Source organism: Dermacentor andersoni, chromosome 9, assembly GCF_023375885.2.
Source record: "Dermacentor andersoni chromosome 9, qqDerAnde1_hic_scaffold, whole genome shotgun sequence".
In the NCBI taxonomy this organism is placed as follows: Eukaryota; Metazoa; Arthropoda; class Arachnida; order Ixodida; family Ixodidae; genus Dermacentor; species Dermacentor andersoni.
In genome coordinates, this window is record NC_092822.1 from 61684581 (window position 1) to 61711139 (window position 26559).

At 45.1% G+C, this 26559-nt stretch overlaps 1 protein-coding gene and 1 long non-coding RNA gene across 6 annotated transcripts in view; both read right to left on the minus strand.

Moving 5' to 3' along the window:
- Positions 1 to 26559, minus strand: part of LOC126528558 (uncharacterized) — an 89338-nt gene that overhangs the window by 28417 nt on the left and 34362 nt on the right. Inside the window, exon 7 of the mRNA XM_072284539.1 lies at positions 10477 to 10625. Within this exon, the coding sequence (XP_072140640.1) occupies positions 10477 to 10625 (149 nt within the window). The remainder of the gene's footprint in view (positions 1 to 10476; positions 10626 to 26559) is intronic.
- Positions 12242 to 25393, minus strand: LOC129384044 (uncharacterized). 5 transcript variants are annotated; one of them, XR_008611798.2, is made up of 6 exons: positions 24039 to 24523; positions 21358 to 21449; positions 19607 to 19671; positions 17492 to 17548; positions 16785 to 16847; positions 12242 to 12394 (listed from the first exon to the last, which is right to left on the minus strand). It is a non-coding gene; the product is annotated as an uncharacterized lncRNA (long non-coding RNA). The 5 variants fall into 5 exon arrangements; XR_008611799.2 differs by lacking the exon at positions 19607 to 19671 and having other exon boundaries at positions 24039 to 24521; XR_011889997.1 differs by lacking the exons at positions 19607 to 19671; positions 21358 to 21449; positions 24039 to 24523 and adding an exon at positions 24546 to 25393.

Sequence of the window (26559 nt, forward strand, 5' to 3'; positions counted from 1 at the left end):
TATATGCAACCTCATGGCAACATCGACAACATAAGTGCTCCTGGAGTTTCCATATAGTTGCTATCGCAATAAAAAATGGGGAAGTTTGGCACGTCTTTCCGGAATTATTTTAGGGATTAAAGGGTTAAAGTGAACAACTTCCTATGTGAAGCAGTGCATTGTCTATAGACTTCATGCATGTCTATTGTGCAAAGTGTGCAAGAGAAAAAAAAAAGGCTCTTAAACACAAACACACTGAATTTGAAACGTGTACGAAACTAATAATGATGCAAGACATATTTTCTGCATTACTAGGCTAGTTTTATTAAATGAAACAATAAAGCTCTGCAAAGCAGTCGTTTCTTCAAACAGTGTTTCTCTTCAGCATTCACACTAGTCACTCACAGCTGAGAAGAGAGTGAATATGAGCGAGAGTATGCCAGCCCATGACAGATTATTTCAGTAAGTAATGTGATAGGGTATCTGCACTTGATGCACACTGTAGGTGTGCATCTTCATGCTTCTTCATCTGCCATTTATGTGTGAACACCATTGAGCAAAGGCGGCACCCAAACGGCTTCTCGCCCGTGTGCGTTCGAATGTGGGCTTCAAGGATTCTCTTCCGCGTGAAGGCCATGGGGCAGAAGTGGCATGGGAAAGGTCGCTCGCCAGTGTGGCTGCGAAAATGCATGACCAGGCTGCTCTTCCGCGTGAAGGCCTTGCCGCATAGGTCACACTTGTGTGGGCCCGTGTGCATGTTTTGGTGATTCAGCATGTTTGTTCGGAAAGTTGTGCCATAGTCGCTCACAAGACAGCGCCGCAGACGCCTTCCCATGTGCGAGTCTGGGACACATGGCTGGCCAGGGTGGCGATTCACAGCAACAGAGTCTGCGTAAATTAAAATGGCACATTCTCAGCAAAACGGAAAGGAAAATGAAAGGGAATTGGACAGGGAGGTTGGCCAGTATTATCTAGTGTACTTTGTTCTGGATTAAAGGGGTGCTGATGGTGAAACATGATGAGCGATAAGATTATGAAAACTTGCTCATAAACATGAGAGTGCACAACTCTTGTCATCTTATTGCACAACTGTTACAAGAACATAAGGTGTAAAACTCTTATAGTCCGTCAAACAGCTCACATGTGAAAAAGAACAGCGGTGACGCAGTTAAAGCACTCTTTGCTGATAACAATCTAGACCTAGTGCATCAGAATTCTTTTTGATGGGGGGAGGGGGGGGGAAGCATTAAAGTGTGTAGCATGGCCATAATTTCATGTTTGTATGCTCTATGGGGGTCACCATAAAGGATTTTGCCCGAGTTTCTTCTCGCAATTAAGGCCAATGTCAAAAGCAACCCACATGAAGCATACCTTCTCATGTCGGTGCGAGAGTTTGTTTTCAGCCCCATGGCATTGGGCCGTGAATAATGAAAGAGGCATTCCTCTGCCAAACCTGTTGAATGGCAAGTGTGTGCGAGCCACAAGATGAACGGCTGCTCCGCAACCTCGACAGTTGTCAAATATGGAATGAACTAATGATGTACAAGTGACCATTGCAGCAGACATCAGAGCTTGAACCACACTTGCTGTGGCTCTTTTGCTAAAACAAATGCCCTGTCGTGTGTTTATGATTTCACAGTAGAAACTCTATGAACATGTGGTATTCAATGCAAATCAGGTTCTCCTCTTGACATCGATATTCAGTGTTTTCACTCGCACTCTACCAGTGCTGCATAGCTAATATTGATGGCTGTTGGTGCTGGATACGTCACTGTCAACGTAAGCCCAAATGGAGTCTTTCAGACTTCATTAGGGCTTATTGAAGTTTCACTATGTAAGTCATGATCATTAAGTGGTTCATAAAATAAATGTTCATTAACCAGTAAACATTGACGCTATTCATGTGACATCAGTAACACAGCTCTAATGACAATGGGTGCTAAACTACAAGCTTCTTGTTCATGGAGGGTTCAATTGTGACAGTAAATGATATTGGCCTAGTAAATTTTACTGCTAAAGCTATGCATGCATTGTGGTGATGGGTAGTCTGCAATTTCGTTGTGAACTAATCCACTGCAAGTCGGTCTGGGAAGTCAGCGCACACGTATTGAATTCATGCAGCTTACGAAGATCAACAAAGACCCATGAAGGTCGAAAATAGAAACTAAATGATGAGACAAAATGTCAAGTCATTTAGTGGGGTTGTTGGAGTGTGGGATTACCTGGCTTTATTTGCTCTCCTCTGTGACTTGTACTTACTAATGAATTACATGCGCTCTATGCCTTATGGTTTGCAGTTGCAAGGTTAAATTAATGTTATTAATGGAGCACTATTTTGTGTGCACTGCATTTATCCTATCACCCTGCATTAAAATTACATGCATCTTTTGGTACTTCAGCGACAACAAGCTCCAATAAAATGAAGAAATAACATTTGTATTAGTACAGAAATACCAAAGGCAGGCAGTAAACCCTGCCTCAAGCAAACCTTTGTTTCAAAATTTTTATATTGCTATGGCCATAAGTTCTAGCAAAACACATTTTATATGCACATTTGCAACTTATATTCTGCATACTGAAGTGCCTTTAAAAGATGCTTTTGCTGTTTTAAGCGCACTGATTGTGAAACACAGGAAGTAAACAACACTGCAGATAAAAATAAAACAAACACAACCTTCAACACTGTCACCCACACTGTGTTGAGCACAACTACTATTCACTACGTATAGACATGAAAGTGAAATCGTCATCTATTACCCTTTGATAAAGAACTCTCACAACCTACGTTTGTTCTGAGGCAGACAGGCACAAAGCAAAAGAACATCCCAAGGATGAACAATAATTGGGCGTATATGAGGAAGGTAAAACATTGAACACCACCGCATAACACCGGAGAGCAACAATACTTGTGAATACCAAGGCAACTCTCCAACATCATCTCCTCCACAATGCTCTTAGAGGCATTTATGGAATATAGCACAGAACTCTCGATGTAATCCGTTTGTTGCAATTGATTTCCAGTTAGAAGTGCAAGCATCTCACAGAGTATGTGAACCACTCAATGTGAGCTGGAAAGAGCATTTTGTAGCAATTGTGGATAAGCCAAGCACGGCAAATTTACGACTGGAATGCTTTCGTCACACAAAGTCTTCATCTAGTATGAAAATATACTGTTACGCAGAGTTTGCAGGACAAAAATGTAAACTTGGCACTTCTACATTTTTATTTCAAGTAATATTTAAGTATAGCAGTTTTGAAATGAAAGAGCAGTTCCTTCTAGAATAAGCCGTGAGCAGTGGCTTCCATGGTATGGCAAGTGAAATGGTGTAATTGGTCACTAATTAACAATAATCTACCATAAATATCATAGCGATAGCCCACCTAAAATCAAGAGAAAATAAGTGAAAATATGAGGTGGGCTAACTTTCGGTGTGGTGGATAACTTTCAGCTTTTTTTAAGCCAGGAGCTTAATCAGTTGTGGGTTATCTTTCGGGAGTTGGACATTTCTCAGGATTTTACAGTAATAACTAAGTTTTAAAGTTTTAATTTCGGTGGGCTCATTGTATACAGCAAACTGAAGCAAGCCCTCTGCAAAAGCCACAACTTTTGCTCCTGAAAAGATGTGATTAGCTGTAGAACTGTGGCACGACCCAATTCGGCCATTCGAGCATGCAAAACTGGAACTGGGAGGCTGCAGCCCATGCCTAGAAGAACCCCTCGAGGCAATGTACAGCTTACATCACCTAGTGGTAGGCAGCCAGTGGGTTACAGCTCTGCTCCTGGCTCCTGGCTGTCGCGAGGCGTAGGCTGTCCACTACTAGAAGTACGCACAACATTGCTTCGTGGGGCACGGCTACTATAGGATTCGGGGTGTTGTGGTCTTGGAGCCGAGCGTCACACTGAAGGTCGCTCTCTAGCCTATGCCACCGGTGCATCTCGAAAAGGGTGGCTGGTCTATGCTACTAATGGCCTAAGCTCACAAGAAGGTAAAGCTTCTCCTCGTCCTGGCATCTTTCAATGTTCTAGGAAAACCACTGCCATCTCGATTTCACACCGACCTCTAATTTTCCGTCACTGTCAGCATCTCAGTGTCCACGTTGACTCAGTGGGATGTTGTTTGACGTCGGTACCATAATGACTCCGGCTACCGCTGTTGGGTAAATACGCCAAGCGTAACACTGTGCGCACACTGCAACCTCCCAGTTTTGGTTTCATATTGTCACAGGCAAAGTCACAAAAGACTTCGGTCGACGCTATAGATCTTCTATATATCGCTGTCCTAGCACTTTCGTCGTTGTCTTCTTCTGAGAGCCACCCAACGTGCCTAGCATGTGGCACCTAATAGCATCGAGTGGCTGTCAGCTGTGTCGAGGTCGTGGCATTACCCCCCTCCCTATAAGCATTGTCTCAATGAGGAACATTGATGCACTGGAGATTGCCGCGGTGATACTGTTAAGAGAGACGTAGATGGTGAGAGAGGTGTGGAGCTTAGAGTTCAGCGGGAGTGGTATAACTTTAATCTAGAGACATGAACGACATCGGACAGGCGTGGGCGTTAGGGACGGCAAGTGGTGCCTTCTCCATCAGGAATCACTTCGTATGTGACGTCGCCAAGTCGTTGAACGATCCTATAAGGTCCAAAGTAGCGGCGCAAAAGTTTCTACGACCGACCATGCTGGCGGATCGGTGTCCACACCCATACTTTGTCACTGGGTTGATAAGTGACGTCGCAGTGACGAAGATTGTATCAGTTGGCGTCGTTGTGTTGTTGGTAGCAGATATGCATTCGTGCGAGCTGGCGCGCCTCTTCGGCGCATCAAGCGAATTTGGCAGCATCAGTGACAACATTAGAACAGTAGGTGGGTAAAAGCATTGCGTCCAACGTTGCGACAGCTTCCCGGCCGTGCACCAAGCGAAAATGGGTGAAGCCGGTAGTTTCTTGAACGGCAGTATTATATGCAAATGTAACATATGGGAGAACGTCGTCCCAGTTTTTGTGGTCGACGTCAACATACATGGAACTCATATCAGCGATCATTTTGTTTAGCCTTTCTGTGAGCCCATTCGTCTGGGGATGGTAAGCAGTGGCTTTGTGGTGAACTGTACTACTGAGAAGCGTGATATCTTCTATGAGCTGCACTGTAAATGCTGTGCCCTGGTCAGTTATAACCACTGTTGGAGCACCATGGTAGAGTACGATACCATGTACAAAGAAGGTTGCAATATCATTAGCAGTGCCTCGTGGGAGAGCTCGGGTTTCAACGTAATGTGTAAGGTAGTCTGTGGCAACAGCAATCCAACGGTTACCAGCCCTCGACGTGGGGAATGGTCCAAGCAAATCTATGCCAACCTGCTGAAAAGGTATCCGCGGCAGATCCACGGGATAGAGAAGTCCAGCGGGACGCACAGGTGGTGTCTTGAGTCTCTGGCAGTGGCGGCATGTCTTCACGTATTGCTTTACGTCACGGCGAAGGTTAGGCCAGAAGTACTCGTGGTGTATGCATGAAAACGTTCGCGCAAATCCCAAGTGGCCCGAAGATGGCTTGTCGTGAGAGGCCCGCAGGATGTCGTCATGTAGTGAAGACGGCACTACAAGGAGGCAGGCGGTTGCGGTCGAGTGAAAACCCAATTTGGTAGAGAACACCATCGCGGAGAAAAAAACGAGGATAACTTGTGGATGAACATACGAGGTGGCTCTGGTAGACGGTTCTCAAGTTAGTCGATGAGAGGCCGGAGTTCTGAATCATCGCGCTGTTGCTTGCAGATGTCTAATACTGTGATAATGGACAGAAATTCGTCCTCTTCGTCAAAGTCGTATGGCGACGGTTGAAGTGGAGCACGTGACAGGCCGTCGGCGTCGGTGCGTTTACGCCCAGACTTGAACACTATCGTCATATCGTATTCTTGCAAGCGAAGACTCCAACGTGCAAGACGGCCAGATGGATCCTTCAGATTGGCAAGCCAGCACAATGAATGTTGATCTGTCACAACTCGAAACGATCGGCCGTACAAATATGGTCGGAACTTAGCAATTGCCCACACAATGGCCAATCATTCCTTCTCCGTAGTGGAATAGTTCCTTTCAGCTGAAGACAAAGTGTGGCTTGCGTATGCAAAGATGCGCTCGGCTTCATCTTGCCACTGTAGGAGGATGGCACCAAGGCCAACATTGCTGGCATCCGTGTGCAACTCGGTGTCACTGTCTTCGTCAAAGTGTCCTAGAACAGCAGGTGTGTGCAGACGTTTCTGGAGTTCACAGAAGGCCTCTTGTTGGTCCTGCTCCCAGACAAACGGAACATTATCCTTAGTCAACCGTTGCAAAGGTTCGGCTATCCGTGAAAAGTTAGCCATGAAGCGTCGATAATATGAGCAAAGCCCTAGAAAACGGCGTTTTTCGAAGGTGTTGGAAACAAAACAACAGCAATGGTTTTGTCGGGGTCTGGTCGAATGCCCTCGTAGCTGACAACATGGCCTAAATATTTGAGTTCGTCATACCCGAAATGGCATTTTTCAGGCTTTAAAGACAGGCCAGCAGTACGAATTGCGTCAAGAACTGCTTGTAAGCACTGGAGGTGCTCAAAAGTTTCTGAAAACACAATGATATCATCTAAATAGACAAGGCATGAGTGCCACTTGAGACCTGATAGAACCGTATCCATCATGCACTGAAAAGTAGCAGGCGCAGAGCACAATCCGAAAGGAAGGACCTTGAATTCGTAGAGTCCGTCAGGCATAATAAATGCGGTTTTCTCACGATCACGCTCAACCTCCATTTGCCAGTAGCCGCTGCGAAGGTCCATCGATGATAAGTATTCAGCATGTCGAAGGAGGTCCAAAGAGTCATCGATGCGGGGAAGGGGATAAATGTCCTTCTTCGTAACGTTGTTAAGCTTGCGATAGTCAATGCAAAAGCACAGTGCGCCGTCTTTGTTTTTCACCGGAACCACAGGTGACACCCATGGACTGGTGGAGGGCTGTATGATATCGTCGGTAAGCATTTGTTGGACTTGATTTTGTATGGCATCTTGCTATTTATGAGAAACATGGTAGGCAAGCTGGTGCACGGGTCTTTCATTGGGATTTGTACTAATTCTGTGTTTCGCAATAGGCGTTTGGTTGACCTTCGATGTTGAAACGAAACAGTCAGCAAAAGACTGTAAAAGGCTTCGAATGCTAGCTTGTTGTTCACCTGATAATTTTGAAGTCACATCAATATTGCTGTTGGCTGGTACATCACTGTTAGAATCTCCATCATTATGTCCTACAGTTAAATAAGCGGGAAAGTCACTGACTGTCTCCAAATAGGCGATGGCAGTTCGTGGGGCGAAGTGCTGGTATTCACGACTGAAATTGGTCACTAAAATTTGAGCAGTCCGTGATGACAGCTGCAAGACGCGGCAGGCTACGCAAACCTGTCGAGCCAACAAGACTGACACATTGCCTTCAGCAATTCCGAGATGGGGAAGATCATCGTCTGTTTCTACGGTGATCAACGCAGTACTCCGGGGTGGTAAAGTAGCACAGTCACCCGAAATGCGTAACACCGTGGACTGTGGGTGGTAGTCGTCCGAATGAGTTGCGTGTTCGCTGGAAAAAGTGACAAGCGACTCGCGATGGTTTATGATTGCGCCGTACTTGCGAAGAAAGTCCATGCCAAGTATGACCTGTCTAGAGCACTCTGCCAGTATAATAAATGAACCGACAAATGTGACCTCACGAATTTGTACCCTCGCAGTGCATTTGCCGATCAGCGTGAGAACATGACCGCCGGCTGTACGGAGCTTAGGTCCTGGCCACGGTGTCGTCACCTTGCGAAGTGCAGTAACCAGTTGTCTGCTCATGACAGAATAATCAGCACCAGTATCAACAAGAGCGGTTACCGGGTGGTGATCCATAGAAACGAGTATGTCGGCTGAAACAGGTTCACGGTTTTCGAAGGAAGGTGTCAAAGGTACGCAGTCGTCGTTGTCGTCGTCGTCGGGGTGTCGGAGCAGAGTATCTTTCGAAGTGCGTTGGACAGCGGTCCCGCCTCCAGAGGTCGCTGTTCTTAGTTTCCCCGACTTGGACTCGTGGGCCGGTTGCTCATGGAAGCGGAGAACATAGTGTAGCGGCTAGGTGACGCCGATCGTTGAGGAGGTGGTGATCGTGACTGGCGCCTCTGCGGAGACGGAGATCGGGTCGTTGGCAGGGACTGTTCAACCGGTGGGAACTGCGCGTACGGCGACGAAGGTTAAGTGGCCAGATATTGCTGGATTTCTCTCTGGCGCTCTCCCTCACGTGGGCGACGAGCGCCGGGGTGATAGCCCTGGAGTCCTATTCTTCGGTAGTAGCAGGCACAGTACAAGTGGCCCGCTTCGCCACAGTGGAAGCAAAGTGGCTGATAGTCAGGTGTGCGCCACACGTCTGACTTTCGCCTGTTGATTCGGGGGCTCGTGGACCCGTACATATTTGTACGTGAAGCTTGGCCCTGGAAGTGGCACAGCGGTTCTTCAGAAGAAGGCGGGCTACAGTGGTTCCCGGGTTGCGCAGGTAGCCTCACTGCTTGCGCACAAGTCAGTACAGGGGCGGCTTCAGGTCTCGTTTGCACGAATGGCTGTGCCGCCTGGCGAACTTCTTCGCGGACGATATCTGTGAGGGATGTTACGGTCGGTTGAAATCGCACCCCCTGTAGTTGATCAAGCTCCTCACGCATGACACTACGCACAAGCTCTCGAAGCGCATCGGTGTCATAGGGCAACAAGAGAGAAGATGCTGATCCTAGGCTTTGGCGATCGTAGACCGAGGAGCGTTGCTGAAGGGCTCGCTCCATTGTTGTCACCTCACTGATGAACTCAGCTACTGTAGCTGGAGGCCTTCGCATCAGTCCAGCAAACAGCTGCTCTTTCACTGCAAGCATCAGCAGGCGTACTTTCTTCGCTTCTGTCATGCCAGGGTCAGCACGCTTGAAAAGCCGCGACATGTCCTCTACGAACATGGCTACGCTTTCGTTCGGCCTTTGAACCCTATTCTGAAGGGCTTGCTCTGGTCGCTCTTTTCTTGTGGGACCGCTGTACGTATCACGTATCTGCCGTTGAAATTCTTGCCAGGTGGTGATGGATGGCTCATGGTTAGCGAACCATGTTCGGGCAGAGTCCTCTAGGGCGAAGTACACGTTCCTTAACTTTTTCAGCTCGTCCCAATAATTGACGTCAGCCACCCAATCGAAGTCATCGAGCCAGTCTTCCACGTCCTCAAAAGGCTCACCATGGAACGGCCGCAGCCAGCGTGGGGTGTGGAGAACCAGCGACGCAGGAGGCTGTCCTGTACCGTTTGTCTCCTGTGTCTGGCTTGCGGTTGTGGTGGACATCCTCGGCAGATCTTGCAGGCCGTATTTCGGAAGCAGTCTTTGAAGCAGTCGGCTTTTGCGTAGGTTGTCTGCTTCTAGTTCCTGGGGGTCAGAGTACATAGACGTGTACGCAGCACCTCCACTAGTTTGTCACAGGCAAAGCCACAAAAGACTTCGGTCGACGCTATAGATCCTTTATATATCGCTGTCCTGGCACCTTCGTCGTTGTCTTCTTCCGAGAGCCGCCCAACATGCCTAGCATGTGGCACGGAATAGCATCAAGTGGCTGTCAGCTGTGTCGAGGTCGTGGCAATATGCTCAGATAGCAAAGATTCATCATGCCAAAGTTATGTGTGTAATCTTTTTTTTTCTTTTTTCAGAAGTTGATATGGCTTGTACAAAGAGCTCGCTTCAATTTTCTGATGATGATAAGCCCACTGGAATTATAAGTCTGAAGGTCACCACTGCTGACGGGATGTCTCCAAAGGAACCGTCCTTTTATTTCAAAACAACTATGTTTAAACATTACTAAAAATCCTCATGGAAACACCTGCCATATAAACTATTCACATGTAAAGGAGACAAGAAAGTGATACACTGACAGCTCCAGCTAATGAACGGTCTTCCACTACTTCTTCACCACTTTCAGCACACAATCGTCGTTTCCAAATACCTCCGTAACAATATCAGTCATCAAAACGCACTGTCAGTTGTGCCCACTGTCACGCATATATATATTTCACAATACTCTGTTCTGCAGCTGCAAAATCACTGCATAATTAAGCAGATAGGATTACGTCACAGTTTCTCACTGTGCTATCTGTAAAACAAACTGGCTTGCCACAATATTCAAGCTCCCTATATGACTAGCTGAAGCCATCCTCTCCAGGCCTCTGGAAAGTTGCTGAAGTAGCTTTACTTGTTCCACTTCAGCGTCCCTTTATGTATATGCAAGCACTGCCATATTGCAAAGCCTGACAATCTCGTAGCAACTGAAGACAAGCAAAAACATCTCTCTTGCAAAGGTCTTCTGCAATGCTCAACACCAGCGATTGTCACCAGTACTATGTGGCAAGCCCTTCAGGGAGCTGCGGTCCCTTTTGAGTGCATGCAATGCTCATGGTACCTCCGCGACAACTTGCACTCGAAGGCCATGCCACAAAAGCATCACTGGATCGGTCTCTTCCCAGTATGCGTCCGCATATGATACTTGAGAGTCACTTTCTGTGTGAAGGCCCGAGGGCATAGGTGGCAGTGAAATGGTCTCTCGCCAGTGTGAATGCGGAGGTGAACAGTCAGGTTGCTACGCCTTGTGAAGGACTTGTTGCAGTAGCTGCAAGTGCGCTGCTCGATGTCCACATTTTCGGAGGAGCACAGGTCGCTTCTGCTAACTTCTGCGAGTGATAAATGCTGCACTGTTTGAGTGGCAGAGAAGTTGTCCATGTGCTGATGAGCACTGTGCTGCCATTTGATGGTGCCTGCAAGACAAACGATTTAATTTAGTGCAGGAACTACAGTATGGAAAGTTCAAGAGCACAGTTTATATTTCTTACATCTGCCAGGTAACAGAGACTGCAAGCGCTCATAACAGCTAGAGAATGCACAAAGTTTGACGACACCACACACTATGCTAGAAGAAAGTGCGCATAAATTTTCCATTCTTCCTCACCTCTAAGCTCTCACCACAATGACTACTGTTACAGTCCCTAGCACTCATGCTCCAAGAAATAGCATCATTATTTGCACACAGCGGACAGCAATAGGAGTACAGTTTTAAAACTTTGCATGCATGACTTTGCGGGCGTGACAAAAACTTTTTCTTGTACAGCTATCTATACATATAAAAGCTACATAGGCAGTACAGACAAGTATCAAAGCAAGATTTTGTACTTAGCAAGCGACACCATCGAGGAGTTGTAAACACTTATATGAAGGCAAGTATTTTCTTCATTTCTCAATAATATGTCTTCAAGTACCTCTCTTTCTGCCATTAAAAACAATTTTTAATTAGACAGGCAAATGGACAGACAGATTTCTGTGTTTCCCAACAGCCCAGAGGCCTCTGCGACAGTACACAATGTCATGTACAAAATACATATTGCACACAATATGGTATTAAATGTCTCACAGCAATTTGCCGTACAGTAAAAGACAAGTGTGGATTGGAAAGCAAACGGCAGTAGCCGATGTTCTAGTTGACATTAAGAGGAAAAAATGGAGCTGGGCAGGCCACGTAATGCGTAGGGCAGACAACCTCATGTATGTAATTCTGTTAGAATCACAGAATGGGTGCCAAGAGAACAGAAGCGCAGTCAAGGATGGCAGAGAAGTAGGTGGCATGATGAAATTAATAAATTTGCAGGCATAACTTGTAATGAGCTAGCACAAGAGGCCTTTGTCCTGTGGTGAACATAAAAATAGTCTGCTGATGGTGATCATCGGAAAATATAGGTACCAGTGTCCTGCAATTTATCAAGTACGTTATGACACAGCGAGAAGTTCATGACAGAGAAATAACAGCACAACATTAAAATAAAACTGTAGTGTAATACACTGTGTTGCAACTTTGTTGTAAATGCGTCATAAAGCAGGCAGCTGGTTCGTCTGTGTAAAATATATGCAAACGCTTCTATGCTTTGGTAGGCAGCACACAGAATCGTAAATAAGACAATGCCATCACAGCAAACCATACCGTATACTACTATATAGATGCAAAAATCTTACATTATGCGCAAGCCTCCTGACACATAAAGCCTCGAGGCCAATGTCCGTCAGGACAGACTTATACTTGTAAAAACATTGGCCTATGTGTCTTGTCACATGCTATGCACACTAATTTCTGCAGCACATTTGCCATCAAATTGCTATAATATACACGCAGAGTTCTACAATACAACGCAGGGCCGGATGAGAGTACAATAGAGGCTACAAAAGCATTTTCAGCCTGTGAAATCTTTTTATTAAACAATTCCAAGCAATCATGGTATACATGCTTACAACAACATGGGATACATGCATGCAAAAATCCAGCTTGCAGCTAAGTTGGCGATCGATGTACCTGGTTTGATTCAACCACCATATTGCTCCACCTGCAAGACAATATTAGAATATTATGCTGTGAATCATACTGTTAAAAGATATATAACGGAAGTTTTCTTCAAAGTTAAGTTGACCCCTCTTTATCGAGCACCACTGCTCAATCTATGTGATGTCTTTCTGCAGAAAATGGCAGTAATATTACTTTCAAATACAATTACTATAAGCTACCAGTAAGCAACATTTCTGAATTGCAGATCTCTTATGTAAATTATTAATAAATACCAATAGCAACAAGAGCCCAAGGTTTAGGCCCTGACGCACCTGAACATGACACAAATGACTGGAAGTAAGCCTAAGAACCTGAACAGGCTGCGGCATACTGCAAGGTAACATTGCAACCACGAATAAGATAAATGACCGCCTTGTAGCTTTTTAGGTTCAGCAACCACAGCTCTTTAGAAATGGGAAAAGTGTCTCGCATGAAACCTTGCTGAACTAATAGGCGAGCCAGTGGTAGGGAACGGGACACGAGATGAAGACAAACCAACATGGTGCGGTGTTGTCACCTATGTCTCATTCCCTAGCTGTAGTTTTCATAATAAAAAAACTAACAAGAACAATGTGATGTGTAACCAGCCTTGTTGAATGCTTTAGTCGTGTTAGTGTCTACGAGTGCACACACACACACACATGTATACAAAAGGAAAGTCAGCATGACTTTGGATGGATACTGTTACTTTTTTGTTTTTAGTACTTCATTATTCTTTTCAAGTACCTCCTTCTCCAATGCCTGAGGGTATTTTAAGTAAGCAATGAGTAATGTAGTTGTTTCCACTGAAGGGCTCTGTAACACATTTTGAATTGAACAAATGAATTCAGCTTGTATTGGGTTACATAATGATGATGATCGCCGAACTTTATTGAGAGCGGACGAAGTTGTTTGGTCACCTTCCTTGCAGTTGGTCTATTCAGACCAGGAAGCTATCTGGCCTACCTTGCCCTGTTCACCAGCTGACGCTGGTTATCATGCCTACATGACCAAGAATACTTTTACATAGATATTCATTGTTAAACCTATGCATAAAATCTTGCTATAACATTGTCCACTTCTTCCTGGGCTTCCTGCTGAATTGGCTGTCATTGCCTGCTGCCAATACGGCATTTGTAGAATGTTTTCAGCTACTGTTGGCCACATCCTCTAAACTTCCCAAACGGGACCCACCAGAGGAAGTACAGGGTGGGGGAAAAAAGAACTGAAGACAGACTCACAAAATGGACTAAATATCAATTGATTCTAGAGATCAATTGTGACATGGCTCCAAGGTGCCAGTTTTGCGCTGTTCACAGTAATTGACACCAAGTTGAGTAACTGCACTGAGTCAGGAATTGCATTACAGCGTGAATTTACCTTAAAGGATACCTCTAGAAGAAATGTTGTTCTTAAATTTACATAGATCCCATTATCATAAGTACAGGAGGTTCATTAGCTTAGAAACTTAGAACTTTAAGTAGCAAAAAAAACAATGTATTGAAACCGAAACTAGTCAGGGTAGCTTGAAGATTAACTACGTGTGATGACATCAGAGCCTACCTTTTGTGAACACAGTGAACGCCAACAGAGTGTCCTCTTTCAAGTGCCTACCATAACTTGGCTTTGTGAGCCCGAACGCTTCCATCAAGTTCAAATATAAAACATTTAACAACAACAACAACAAAAGCCACTGAATGTTATGTGTCATTCTATTAGGAGGTCTGTGTGCTTTAATACTATATGTCTAACAGCCAAGGAATGAACCTTGCAGTGAAGGGGAGCACATGTGCAAAAATTATTACTTGGCAAACACACGCTGCTTGGTCACCACCGTCAGCTAGTAGGTGCCGAAGACAGCAAGCACAGGACAATTAATAAAAAAAAAATCACACAATCATGTGCATAAGTCGAGAGCATGTGTGATGATCTTTAAAATTCATTTTGAATGAAATTGAATAATGTTATGTCACAATATTACACATGCCAAAGAGAACATGTAGTAGAAATACTGTTACAATCCATGGACCTCACAATATTGCCAGAGTGGCCCTAATGCAAAAAAAAAAGGGTCAAAGTCAGGCGAATTGTTAAGCAAGAGAATGTGGCAAGTCGTACAAAACTAACTGTGACAACTCTAGATTTATTGCACAGCCTGGAAGCCATAGGACAATTAAGCAGAGGTGATGTACCAGCTTTATAATTTTGGCAGAAATCTATGTTCAAATGATAGGAGGAACTGCAATGCATTGCAGTCAGTAGGCTTGTTTAATCAGACACCAAGATTTGAAATTGCGTAAATGTTAGGTTTCCTGACTGGGCGCAGAGGTCATGGGACTGCTGATAACCTCAGCATTCCTGAGGGGCAGTGCATCAGAATTGTGAAGAGGTCAAGAACATCTATTCAAGCAACTCGACATCACTGTCATTGTGGAACTCGTCTGCCGAAGCCTACATGTTTCTCAAGAGGCTGTCATCTGGCAATGTACTCGTGCAACCGCAATTGCTGCAAGCAGCCAAAGCTGCCGTCACAGACAGCCAATTAACTGCTGCAAGGAGCCAATGTACGACTTCTGTGAGAACGGTGTGAGCTCCTACTTTCCAACTGCTTCTGATGGCATCATATGCAGCAGTGAAGGCACAACATTAGGGGCGGAGTCTGACAAGGTGGTGCAACAAGATAGGCAGAGTGCTGCGAAGAGTTGAGCACTCGAATTGGCCAGGACAAGGTCATTGAATTCCCTCGTCTGGGAACATAGACAGAACAATTACTTTAAAAAGACTTTTTCAGCGTGTCTCAGCTGGGCTGCGAGATGTAGTGCTCCGACATGTATTGTGCTTTCATACAGTTGTGTAGACTGCTGAGAAATAGTGTGCTCCCATAACCATGGAGCCATTTGTAAATATGTAACAAAAATCCATTCATTTGCTTTAACCTCTTGACCTCACCTCACTATCAAGTAGCTACCGACGACACAGATGGACAATGGCTTGGGTCCACTTAGTTGGCTTAGTGCAGCACCCGTGTATAGCACAGGCCAGTTACCACATTCTAGGAGCTCCGGCAGCATAGGCAAGTGACCCTCTGTTTGACACCCGACTATGAACCACGAATCAAAACCAGAGTCTCAACAACAGGTTGACAGCGGTGAAACGGAAACTTTGACCAACTCCAATCGCCAGCTATTGGAGGGTGAGCGGCAGGATGAATGCAGTGCATCGTGACTCCACAGCATAGGATGAGCACCTGGCTTAGACATCAGATACATTGCATCATTTAGCCTAGAACTGCTAAAGACCAATAGGGCATATACGACTGCCTAGAGAAATTACGGCTAGCGGAAAGCAACTTTCAGCATAGATCTGAGCCAGCTACTGAAGCCAGACCTCATACTAATGTGTAAATAAGTGGGACATGATCTATCAGAATTCCAATCCACTGAAGGCAACTTAGGACTAACAACTTCTTGCAACTGATTTGATATGGTGAAAGACATGGGAACATGGTGTTACTTTGGTGGGTAGGCATTTGGTTTCTGCAGTAACGTTTACCAGGCTGGTAGTTTTATCACAATAGCAATTACATGGACACTCCAGGCCCATTTCTGCAGGTGGCGTTGCCGTGAGGTTCCGTATAAAGTCAAAGGGCAATAAAATTGTCGCCGCATGTTGTATGTGCGAGTGAAAGCGTGAGAGAATGAGCCGGCAATTGCAGCTCAATCTTGCATATGCAAGGGACAAAAGTGGGTAGGAAGCTTCGGGGTCAGGGTAGGAAGGGGGGCACATTCTACTCGAGACAGCCCGTGCAGCTGCGTGCTCCCGCCCAGGCCGCTGTATCTTGAAAGTCATCTGCGATGAGGAGTCTCCTGCACGCTGTGTTTTTGCAGCTTAGTTCACATTGATGCAAGATGTGGCATGAAGGTCAATTCGCTCACTGCTGCTGTCGCGCTTCCTCACTGCAGCATTTCGAGAGTGAGCTTCTGCGGTCATCGAGTGAGATGTATTCATGTTTGCTCATGTGTGCGTGACACCATGCTTGTTAATTTAGTTAGTATGGCTATGTTTGGAAGTTTATACGGCCGATGAAACTACTATTCCTACTTCGTATACCTATCCACTAATTTGCTATCACAATCGATGCTTCGCCTTTCAGGCAAAACTGTGACTTTCTTTTCACTTGCACTGCAAATTGTGAGGGTTTTGCAGCAAGTATTGTGCAATACCAGATCTTAAAGAGAATCCAGAAACCCAGAGAAACCAGAGAATCAAATCTTAAAGTAGTGACCATGCCCTTATGAGTTTAACAAGAACTAGCTTGCTGCAGTTTTCTGAGGAGCACTGACTAGAATCTGACTATTTTTGCTTCAATATGCATACAAATATCTCATTTTCACTCCTACTCTCGGACATACTCATCCCTATGCCTGGAGGGCTCCTGGCCTGAATGCTACCTTGAGTCGTGACACCTGTGGCATCTGCAAGAAACAAGAGCATGAAGCAGACATTTCAGCAGACGAGAACTGTAATGAAAGTGGGTGGCACATGTGGCATTGAGTATTATAATGCAGTTTGTGTTAACCTTACTACTTCCTAACCCACCACGGTAGTTCAGTGGTTACTCAGGTAAAGAAAAATAATATGAATGTGTCTGCTAGGGTGTCTTTGACAGCCACAGTGCTCTTTTAATACATTACGTAAACCCCTCGAAGATCAATGGATCATGCTCAATTTCCTAGCCCTTACCAAAAAAAAAAGCTAAATGCAACATTTTAATATCTTTTTTTGCACTTCGTCAAATTTTCATGTGCAATGCATTTGCTTGAAAAATATCCTGTAGACAAGCCTTGTCTTTCTTAGCCACCCAGAATATTTAATACTTGTTCTGTAAAAGGGGCTCTTACTCAACAAGTGCAAGTTTTATATCTGACAAGGAAATTATTGCAAAATACAAAATAGCATGCATGGAGTTGCGAGAAGGTGGAGCCAAATACAACTGCAGGTGCTGGAATTACCTTGTATCTCAGAAACAAAGCACAGCTACCCACAGCCTGAACTAGTCGCACTTGCTTTTTGTGAAACTGCATGGTTGGTTAAGGTGTATATTACAGGCAATGTTAACCTGGAAGTATGGGCAGGCAATTGCTCCACCTGTTCGTCTCTTTTGCTGTTCAGGAACCTGCAACCACATGTAGTATATAGTTCAGAGTCACATAGATGTGCGAGTAGAAGGCACGAGATCTCCTTGCAAACTATTCTCAGTCCTTTGGGGAACGTTATCTGCATGGGACCTTTAGGACAATCAGGAGTTTTAAAAATAATGAGATCCAAAGTTAAGGGACGTTATCAGGCAGGCAAACAAAAAAATGCAAAAGGTGTACACAGGACTACGGGTTTTCGGGTATGCAGTCACTTGGAGGCAGTATTTCCAAAAACTTCTGGATAGTAGTTAACGCTTGGGAGTTCAAGGTTCGCTTTGTGGAAACTGTTATGGAAGGGCTAAAAGCTTTTTCTTTCTATAGAAGGTCAAATGTCAAAGATTTTGCATGAGGCACTGGAAGCTGGGCGCAATTAAAGCTCTCATATATGCTTTAAAGCAAGCATATCCAGTGACTTAAGGAGTAGTATGACTAGTACTTTAGGAGTAATATCCCAGAATTATACTTCATTTCATACATAGGAGCCAACGTTGTGGAAGCTACGCAAGTAGTGTGGCCACAGAAGTCTCACTCCACACGTTTTGCAGAGCAGTTATTCTTGACGTGCAACATTTTATGAAGTAACTATGTCATGTATTACAAATGCTACTTGTTGCATGCAACTTTACGTCATATCACACACTGGTTATGCACATTTGTGTTTCTAGTAGGCGACATACTATGTTCTGGTAGCAGCGCAAGTGTTGCACTGTGGCTGCTAGTCACAGGAACATTAGTCCACTTGTGCAGTGGTAAACAGGCGTAAATCTCCGACGCCATTTATGTAATAATACGCGATGTTGTGCGACGCAGAAGTACGAAACCTAATTTGACTTCAAATTACACAGCGCGTACCTCGTATTTTTCTTCCACACGTGATGCCTTTCTTTTTGGTCACGAATGCAAATAGTGAGAGAAGTCTATTGAGCCTTCACAGTGTTGCCTGCTATGAATGAAACAAAGTTTAGTGCTTAATCTTGTGTGTTCGTGACATAAGCACATGAGACTCCTGTTGTGTGCTTCACAACGTGAAGCATCATTAGAGGCAAGTGTGCCACATCCCATGATATACTGCTTGCTGCACTCTCATTGGCGTTTGAAGTATCTCAAGAATTTAGGCTCCAGTGAGGTAAATCAACTAATGCACACCGACACAAACAAAATATTTTTTAAAAAATTAGAAAAGCGTCATTGCATGCAACTTTATGCCCAGTCTCATTCTGTTCTTTTTTAACCGAGCAAGTCTGGAATATTGAGACACAACCTTGTGGCGTGCACATTTTAGCCCCCAACTAAACAATGCACACACTGCCACATTTAGTTCGATTTGCATGATTGACAATGCACAACTGGCTGCAAGTTTGCAAAACGAGGCAGTTGTGAATAAAGCTATTGTACTTGTGGTGGACTTCAAATCCATCAGCCACAAGAAAATATCCTTCGTGGTACCCTCACTCCTGCAGCTATCTAAATAAGACATTGCTACTGAATGTGCACGCAAACCTTTACAAAATGATTTATCAGACCCCAACAAGACTGCTTCAAAATGACATACTTTACAAGGACCAATAGGATTCACTGCAAGGGATCAAGTGCAATCAACATATACTTCACTTAGTCAAGTTAAAATATAACTGTGCAGAAATCATCTACAACGACTATCAATGTAAGTGAATAACCAAGTGCTTCTAGAAACCATTCACTTATATTTGTTGCAGTAAGAATGTCCAGGTAGAGCTGGTTGTTTCGTTGCATAATTCAGTTGAGAACATAGCTGTATAACCAGCATATTGTTAGCGGTTGCATAAACCAAGCACTCCACTGCAGAACCTAAACCTCCAGACGTCCCAAAGCTCTCGCACGACAGCGCGTTTGTCCAGTACCTGTTGTGCGCACGCCTATGCATCAGTGCCTTTGTTATCAGCAGTCAAAGTTCAACCCCCACAAACATGGGCGAAAGAGCCAAAGAAGGCTGTTCACAATGCAGACAGACGGTCTGGCAACGGAGCTGCCAGTGAGAGAAATAATTCAAGGATTACCAGCACAGTGTCTCCATACGACTCCATGTATGCGGGTGCATTTCTAATGTTTGGGCACCTTGTATCTAAGCCATAAAAAAAAAGCAATTAAAAGCAACAAGATACATTTTGTGCCTCAGCACACCAATCGAGCGTCAAAGGATTAAATAAGTCTTCATTCCTTTCCAACAGATGCATGTCTAAATAGAAGGAGGTAGTATAGCTTCGGATCGGCAAGCTGATGATGAGACCAATGTAGGCTTGTAGCACTCACTTCTTCCCCCAAAACTTTTCCTCGAGCAGCGTCGGTAAGCAAAATGCTAATTGTCAACATTGATCATGAAAACATAAAAAATGCCAGCTGCAACTAATTTTGCATAGTAACAATACCCTTGGCACAGTAATTTCCTTCAAGCTCGTAAAACTGGAGCAACTTTCACACGATTACAGTGTCAAATACCTTCCTTAAAATTTTATAAACACAGGGCTGGTCTAGCTCCTTCCCCACTGTGTTCGTTCTGGGGTGAAGATGAGACAATTGATCCTTTTTGTTACTCTGTAGATTATTCACATATTCAAGGAAAGTCATTTAAGAAGCGACATTTAGAAAAATTGGAGTGATTTCTGAAATTCTTTTTCTCAGAGCCTCCTCTCTTTGGCAATGTAACAAGGTTGCTTGCTCAAGTGTTGAGTTTATAGTTGTTTCAAAACGATTTTTTAGTTAAATACATATTATTTTCTTTTCTTTCCCCCACTCATCTCTCCTGTTTTCTTGGAACTACTAATCACCTTCTAATTCTATCCGCATCTTGGCCGATCTGCCATAGTGGGTATGAATGAGCCAGTGACAGAGGACAATCAAACAAACAAACAAGGTCCGTTTGATTCACATGTGGTGAATCGATTGCGACGTGCTGCAGGCGAGGTGCAGGGAATCCCCAATACCTGCTGGCGAGGTTGTACAGCTAAGGTGCATAGCACCATGCAGACAATGTTCGCTAAAAGGTTGGTTCATTTCAGAAAAGGTGAACGTCACTACAAATGAAAAGGTGCAGGTGCTGCCAGTTATGGTGTGCCAGGCTGCACCCACTTGCTGCAAGGTTTAAGGCTTCACGGCACTGCAGTGGCACCTTGCCTTGCACCCCGTTCGATTGAGCACGGGGTCGCAGGGCTCACCGCTACACCTCGGGGAATCAAAGGCGTAGGTACAGTGCACAGTCAAAAGGTGCAAAAAAACTTCGCTGAATTGAATAAACCTATGGGTGATGTTTGTGGGCGCTTCAAGTGCACAAGTACGTGCTCCCTAACCTCTCCCGACTTTTCATGACCGGAAAAGCGTCCAACATCGCAATTTGTTGTGGAAATTAATATAATGGTGCTTTTACAGCGCAAGCTGTTATGGGCTCATTCCAACAGCTGTTTCAGGTGGCGAGGGTGTGCACTGCTGCTGCCGCCAGTGTCCATAGCAGCTATCGCCAGGAATGGGGAAAAAAAAAGTCCCAGTTCCCGCCGGTAACAAACCCAGGCCCGCTGTGTGGAAGTCAGCTACTCTACCACTGAGCCACGCAAGCGCTTTTTTTTTTTCTTTATTGCATGGAATTATGAGTAGTGTCGATCCAAAATGGTTACATTACATTTGAACATACATGAGAAACAAGTGCACACATGGTACGCAGTCCAATGAAAGTAAATAATTCGGGCAAACAAACACAAGCGTCCAGACGCGAAATCCATTTAGGTACGGGATCAAAGGTAGCAACCACACTACGCACTTGGGCAGCCTCTTCTCGAAAGATAGACCTTGTCGAGTTAGGTGGCTCAGCATGTCTGTCGATCATTCGGCTTCTCCATGATGAATGAAGTCCTAATAACATGAACAAATCGTGGTGTATTACTGGCTGTCTTTTTGAAAGGAAGGAACCGGATACCATAAGATGCGAGAGGAAGGTCCTTTTTCATAGTTCTTTGTAAAATGTCCCAAAAATGAAATGCGTTGTGACAAAGTATAAAGCAATGTTCTATTGTCTCGGATTGATTACAAAGTCTACAGCTTGTATTCCAGGGTACATATAGTCCAACACGGCTGATTCTTGGGCTAGTTGGTACGGTTTACTCATAATGGCAAAGCCTTTAGCACAATTCAAAAAGACAGGGACATGACAGCGCTGTCCTGTGTCTCTGTCACGTCCCTGTCTTTTTGAATTGCACTAAAGGCTTTGCCATTTTTCCTGAAGCCATGTTTTAACTGGCAGGGTGGAGGTGTGCAGCTTAAAGAAAAATGTTTTTACTGCTGGTGTAATGCCCATTCTGTGGACAAGGCAAGGAACATCTTGACCAACTGAGCCCCACCAGCACTCGCTAGCATGCATCAGAAAAATGCCCTAGAAACGCATCCTAGCAAGCGAGGAGACATGTGATGCGACATGCGCACTGCATAGCGCCTATACGTGCACGTTTTGCGCTGCACTTGCATATTATTAAACAAGGTAGTAGAATGCAATGTAGCAGATGTACACGTAGCCGTACAAGGCAGTTAAAGAAGGTTTGAGGAAAAAAAAAAAGTTCAAGGAGATGTATACAAGAATGCTAGAAAAAATATACATTATGTACCTGATTAAATCAAGCTGGCTAGGTGACATGTCACCGCTAAATTTCAAAGGCGACACCAATAAATCATCATCATTAGCATCATATCATGCCACTTGTCTAACTATAGACACCATAGTCTAACCAAGCTGGCTAGTTGACCATGTCATAGCCGCGTTTCAAAGGGGATGCCAATAAATCATCATCATCATTAGCATCACATAGTGCCACTTGCTTTGCAATGCGAGATTCGTGCCACGTAGCGTCTATACGTGCGTCCTTTACATTGCAGTTGCATATTATTACGCCAAGTGGTTTGCCATGTAGCAGCTACATAGGTAGCAGTGCAAGGTAGACAGAGAAGTCTTGAGGAGGGAAAAGAAGATTACGGAGGTGAGTAAATATTGATGTAATGAAAGAAATGTATGTATGATGTACCTGATTAGTTCAAGCAGGCTAGGCGACTGTTTTCACCGTCCCGTTTAAAGGGAGTGCCATTAAATCATCATCATCATTACCACTGTAATGTGCCATTTGACATGTGCACCGCGTAGCACCCATGCGTACAAACTTTGCATTGCAGTTCCGTTTTATTACACAAGATGTCCCGACATGTAGTAGTTGCATGCAGCAGTTGCCTGCTGAATGTAGCTGATCCTAGATGTAGCAGGCTAGGAGACTATTTGTCACCATCCCGTTTCGAAGGGGATGCCATCATTATCATCACCATCATCAACAGCAATGTACAGTGCCACGGGCCAAGGGATGCGACATGTGCGCCACATAGTCTGGATACCTGCGTTTACTCTTCGTTACACGTCATGCCACCTCCTCACAAGGGACGGACCTGAAGCAATTTGTAGAGCTACGCACACAGCTGCAACCAAGCAACAGCGGGCTCAGCAGGCCACTGTGCAGAGAGTAGGACATGCCACAGCTTGCCATTACAACGGGCGGACAGTTCAGATTGCTCATGTGTGTATGACCGGGGCAGTTGGAGGAGTATGGGAGAAGCCTTTGCCCTGCAGTGGGCGTAACCAAGCTGATGATGATGATGATGTGAAAAAGACGCGAAGATACTTTGCCACGAAGACCTGTATTGCGTAGTGCCGAAAATGGAACTCCTATGTAGCCGCTCCTCCAGCTTACGCTGTGGAGGTGCTGCCTGTGCCGCACAGGCCTGCAAATTTTTTTCCCAGCTCTTGTCAGATTTGCTTGATTATCAGCACTGTCAGACCGAGCAAGCAACACAGTTTATGGCACAGCACCGGGGAATGTTTTGGAACTTGACGGAAGAAATTGAGTCACTTTAGCATACCCCAAAAGCCTCCTCACTCAAAAGATACTAAATTACTTGACATTCTCATTCGAACACATTGTTCTCTCACCAAAGTTCGTGGGTTCGAGTGCCTTAATTGACGCTACCTTAATTAAGTGCGCCCTAATTAAACCAAAGGTCGTAGGTTCGACTTCCACATAAGCTTGCGGGTTCGCGTGCCTGAACGAACTCCCTCTTAACTTTGCCGATCTCTCTCTCTCTTTCTGATATGATGAGTGGCATGATGAGCGACGTTGGAGCCAGCTGTGGAAGATGACGAACGCGCGAGCAGTGGTACGAGCCCGTGTCTGCGTGAGGCGAGCTCATATGACTTTCAGTACCGCGCCCCGCGTTTCCCAGACCGTCGGGGGTATAAGCCACGTAGGGCTTTCGCCTTAAAAAGCAGCTGACACGGCCTGCACCTCAGCACTTGATTCAAAACCGAGTACACCGCACGTGCTGCTCCAGCACCCATGGCACTGTTTATCAGCTGCGCCGGCATCGCCGGAACTTAAGCGCCGGTTCTGTGAACACATGAATCGAACGTACCCTTTGCTGCTCATCACAAAAGCGGCGAACAAAAGTTGAAAAAATTTCACTGGCATTGGTCACCATCGCTAGGTTGCGTGCAAGGCAGTGGAGTGGAGCACAACATCGTCGCCGAATCGCACTTTCTTCGCGTGAATACTGGCACGCGACAGGTCAGCCAGCTGTCACAACAACAGTCAAATTTGGTCAGATTCGTCTTCGCTGCTGTTAGTAACGATGCAGCTTCCCTAGGTATCTCGTAATACAAGTGCGAAAAATATTTCGTTGAGCTGAAATTGCGACAGGTGATTCCCACGCGGTTTCAGCAACACCTAGCTCCTACTGTGCTCAATAACTGGCTCGTTTGAGAAGAAGCAAAGTGAATAGATAAGCGCACACATGAGCGCACGCATGAAAATTCACGTGATCGAACGTAGGCATGTGACGTCGAACGCGGGTGCTTTGAAAATAAATAATGCACGAACGATTGTGCATTTCTTCCGTATAAGAAATTACGGCAGCTCCCACCTCATGGTGAATGCCGACGTTAATGCTTAGCATTGAAGCAATGTAGTGACCTCTATACTGCCGCCGTAGAGACGCGCTCTGTGGGTCGCGTAAGCAGCCGGGTTCCTTTCTCGCGCCTCCCACTGAACACGCTGCGCCATCCAGCGGCACCGCATTGAAGTCCGCGCGTAGATCGTGTTTGAATATATATTCAGACGGCATTATCAGAGTATATGCGACGCGGGTTCGATTCCACCTAGCACCGAATAAATAATTCTTTTTTGTGTGTGTGTGGGGTGGGGGGCAAGGGTCTGACTGGTGTTGCAGAAGTCGCGGCCCACTTTTTGCGCTGCGAGGCGCTTTCTTTCCTTTCTTTTTTTTTCTTTTTTTTTTTTTTTTGTCGTGACGATAGATCGGATTTTTTGCAAGTACTGCTCCAGCAGGGCACACGTAACTCAGCAAACGGAGGCCTCAGGAGAGCACCTGAGATTATAATAAAGCAGGTGGTGCAGGATTGTAAAATCAAGTGCTGGAATACAGCAGTGTCTGGGCTTAAGTATAGTGTGGGACTAATCACTACATGTGCAGGATGATCACTAAAGTGAACACCACTGAGTAAAAAATCACTTTAGAAATTTAGCATGCAACAGTTTAAATCGTCAGTCTAGGAATCCAGTCTCATAGCTGTTCTACGCTATACAGCACAACAGCACTTTTATCTGGTGCACACAGTTGCACATTAGACTACGTAATACATAAAGCACTTTACAAATAATCTGCATATTAAAATAATGACGTTTTACTTTCACATGCTGCTTAACAAATCATGTGTGATAAAGTGTATTAATAGTAATTATTGCACTTTCAGTTTAGTTGCAAGCATGAAGCTAGGCTTTTGAAGCTTAACCAATTATATTGTGAGACAATGTTTAGGCTGTCAGACTCTGCTTTATTCTCTGGAGCAAGAGCGACACAACACAGGCCCAAAACGGTGATGATGAGTATGTACAGACGAGAAGATGAAGCGTATGAATAATGCTCACACTAATTTACCCACGTGCACCAGTGACCAGCCAGGCCGGGACTTAGCCAGGAATGAAATGCTGAATGAATCGTTTGAGGCGAGAAACGTTAATGATCTCCGAACCACGGTAACGACGATCTGAAGAAATCGCAACGGGAGCAACATGATAGCTCCCTGCGGATGTTTGTTCAGTAATAATGTAGGGTTCGAGGAAGCGTGATTCAAACTTCGCACACAATCCGGGTGTACGAATGGGTGTCCAAAGGAGCATTTCCTCTCCAGGACGAAAGGAGATGTTTTGACAAGAGATGTTGTAACGTTGCTTGCAATCTACTGTGACTGACTGGCTTCTGTGTTTAGGCGAGCACGTTGGTGACATTCGTGAAGTCTCGAGACTAACTGCATGTTCAGGTATACTGGCCGAGGTGTCAGTAGGGGCGTGTAAGAAAGCACCGTCGATGGTGAATGTCGGTGAATGGTTGTAAACGAGGTAGAAGGGCGAGTACCCTGTAGTTCGTTGGATAGTGATGCTGTGAGCAAACGTCTCAAGAGGTAAAAGCATGTCCTAGTTGTCATGGTTTGACCCGATATACATCGATGCCATATCCATTAGTGTGCGATGAAATCGCTCTGTTAAGCCATTTATTAGGCTGGCATGCGGATGTCGTCTTATGAACTGTACCACAAGCTCTGAGTACTTCTTTGATCATAGTTGACATGAAAGTCTTACAATCGCTCAACAGTGCACGAGGTGCACCATGACGCAGCACAATGGTGTCCAGAAAGAACGCGGCAACGTCTGAGGCCAAACTAGAGCTTAGAGGGACGGTCTCTGCATACTGTGTGAGATAGTCGACAGCTGTCACGATCCATTGATGACCTGCTGGCATTATATGGGCAGAGGCCCGACCAGGTTTGTCCCAACGATGGCAAAAAATGTCTCGGAACATGGGACAGGCTGTAAAGGGCCAGCAGGAGGCGGTTGTTTGTTTTGCGGAAACCCAAGTGGCC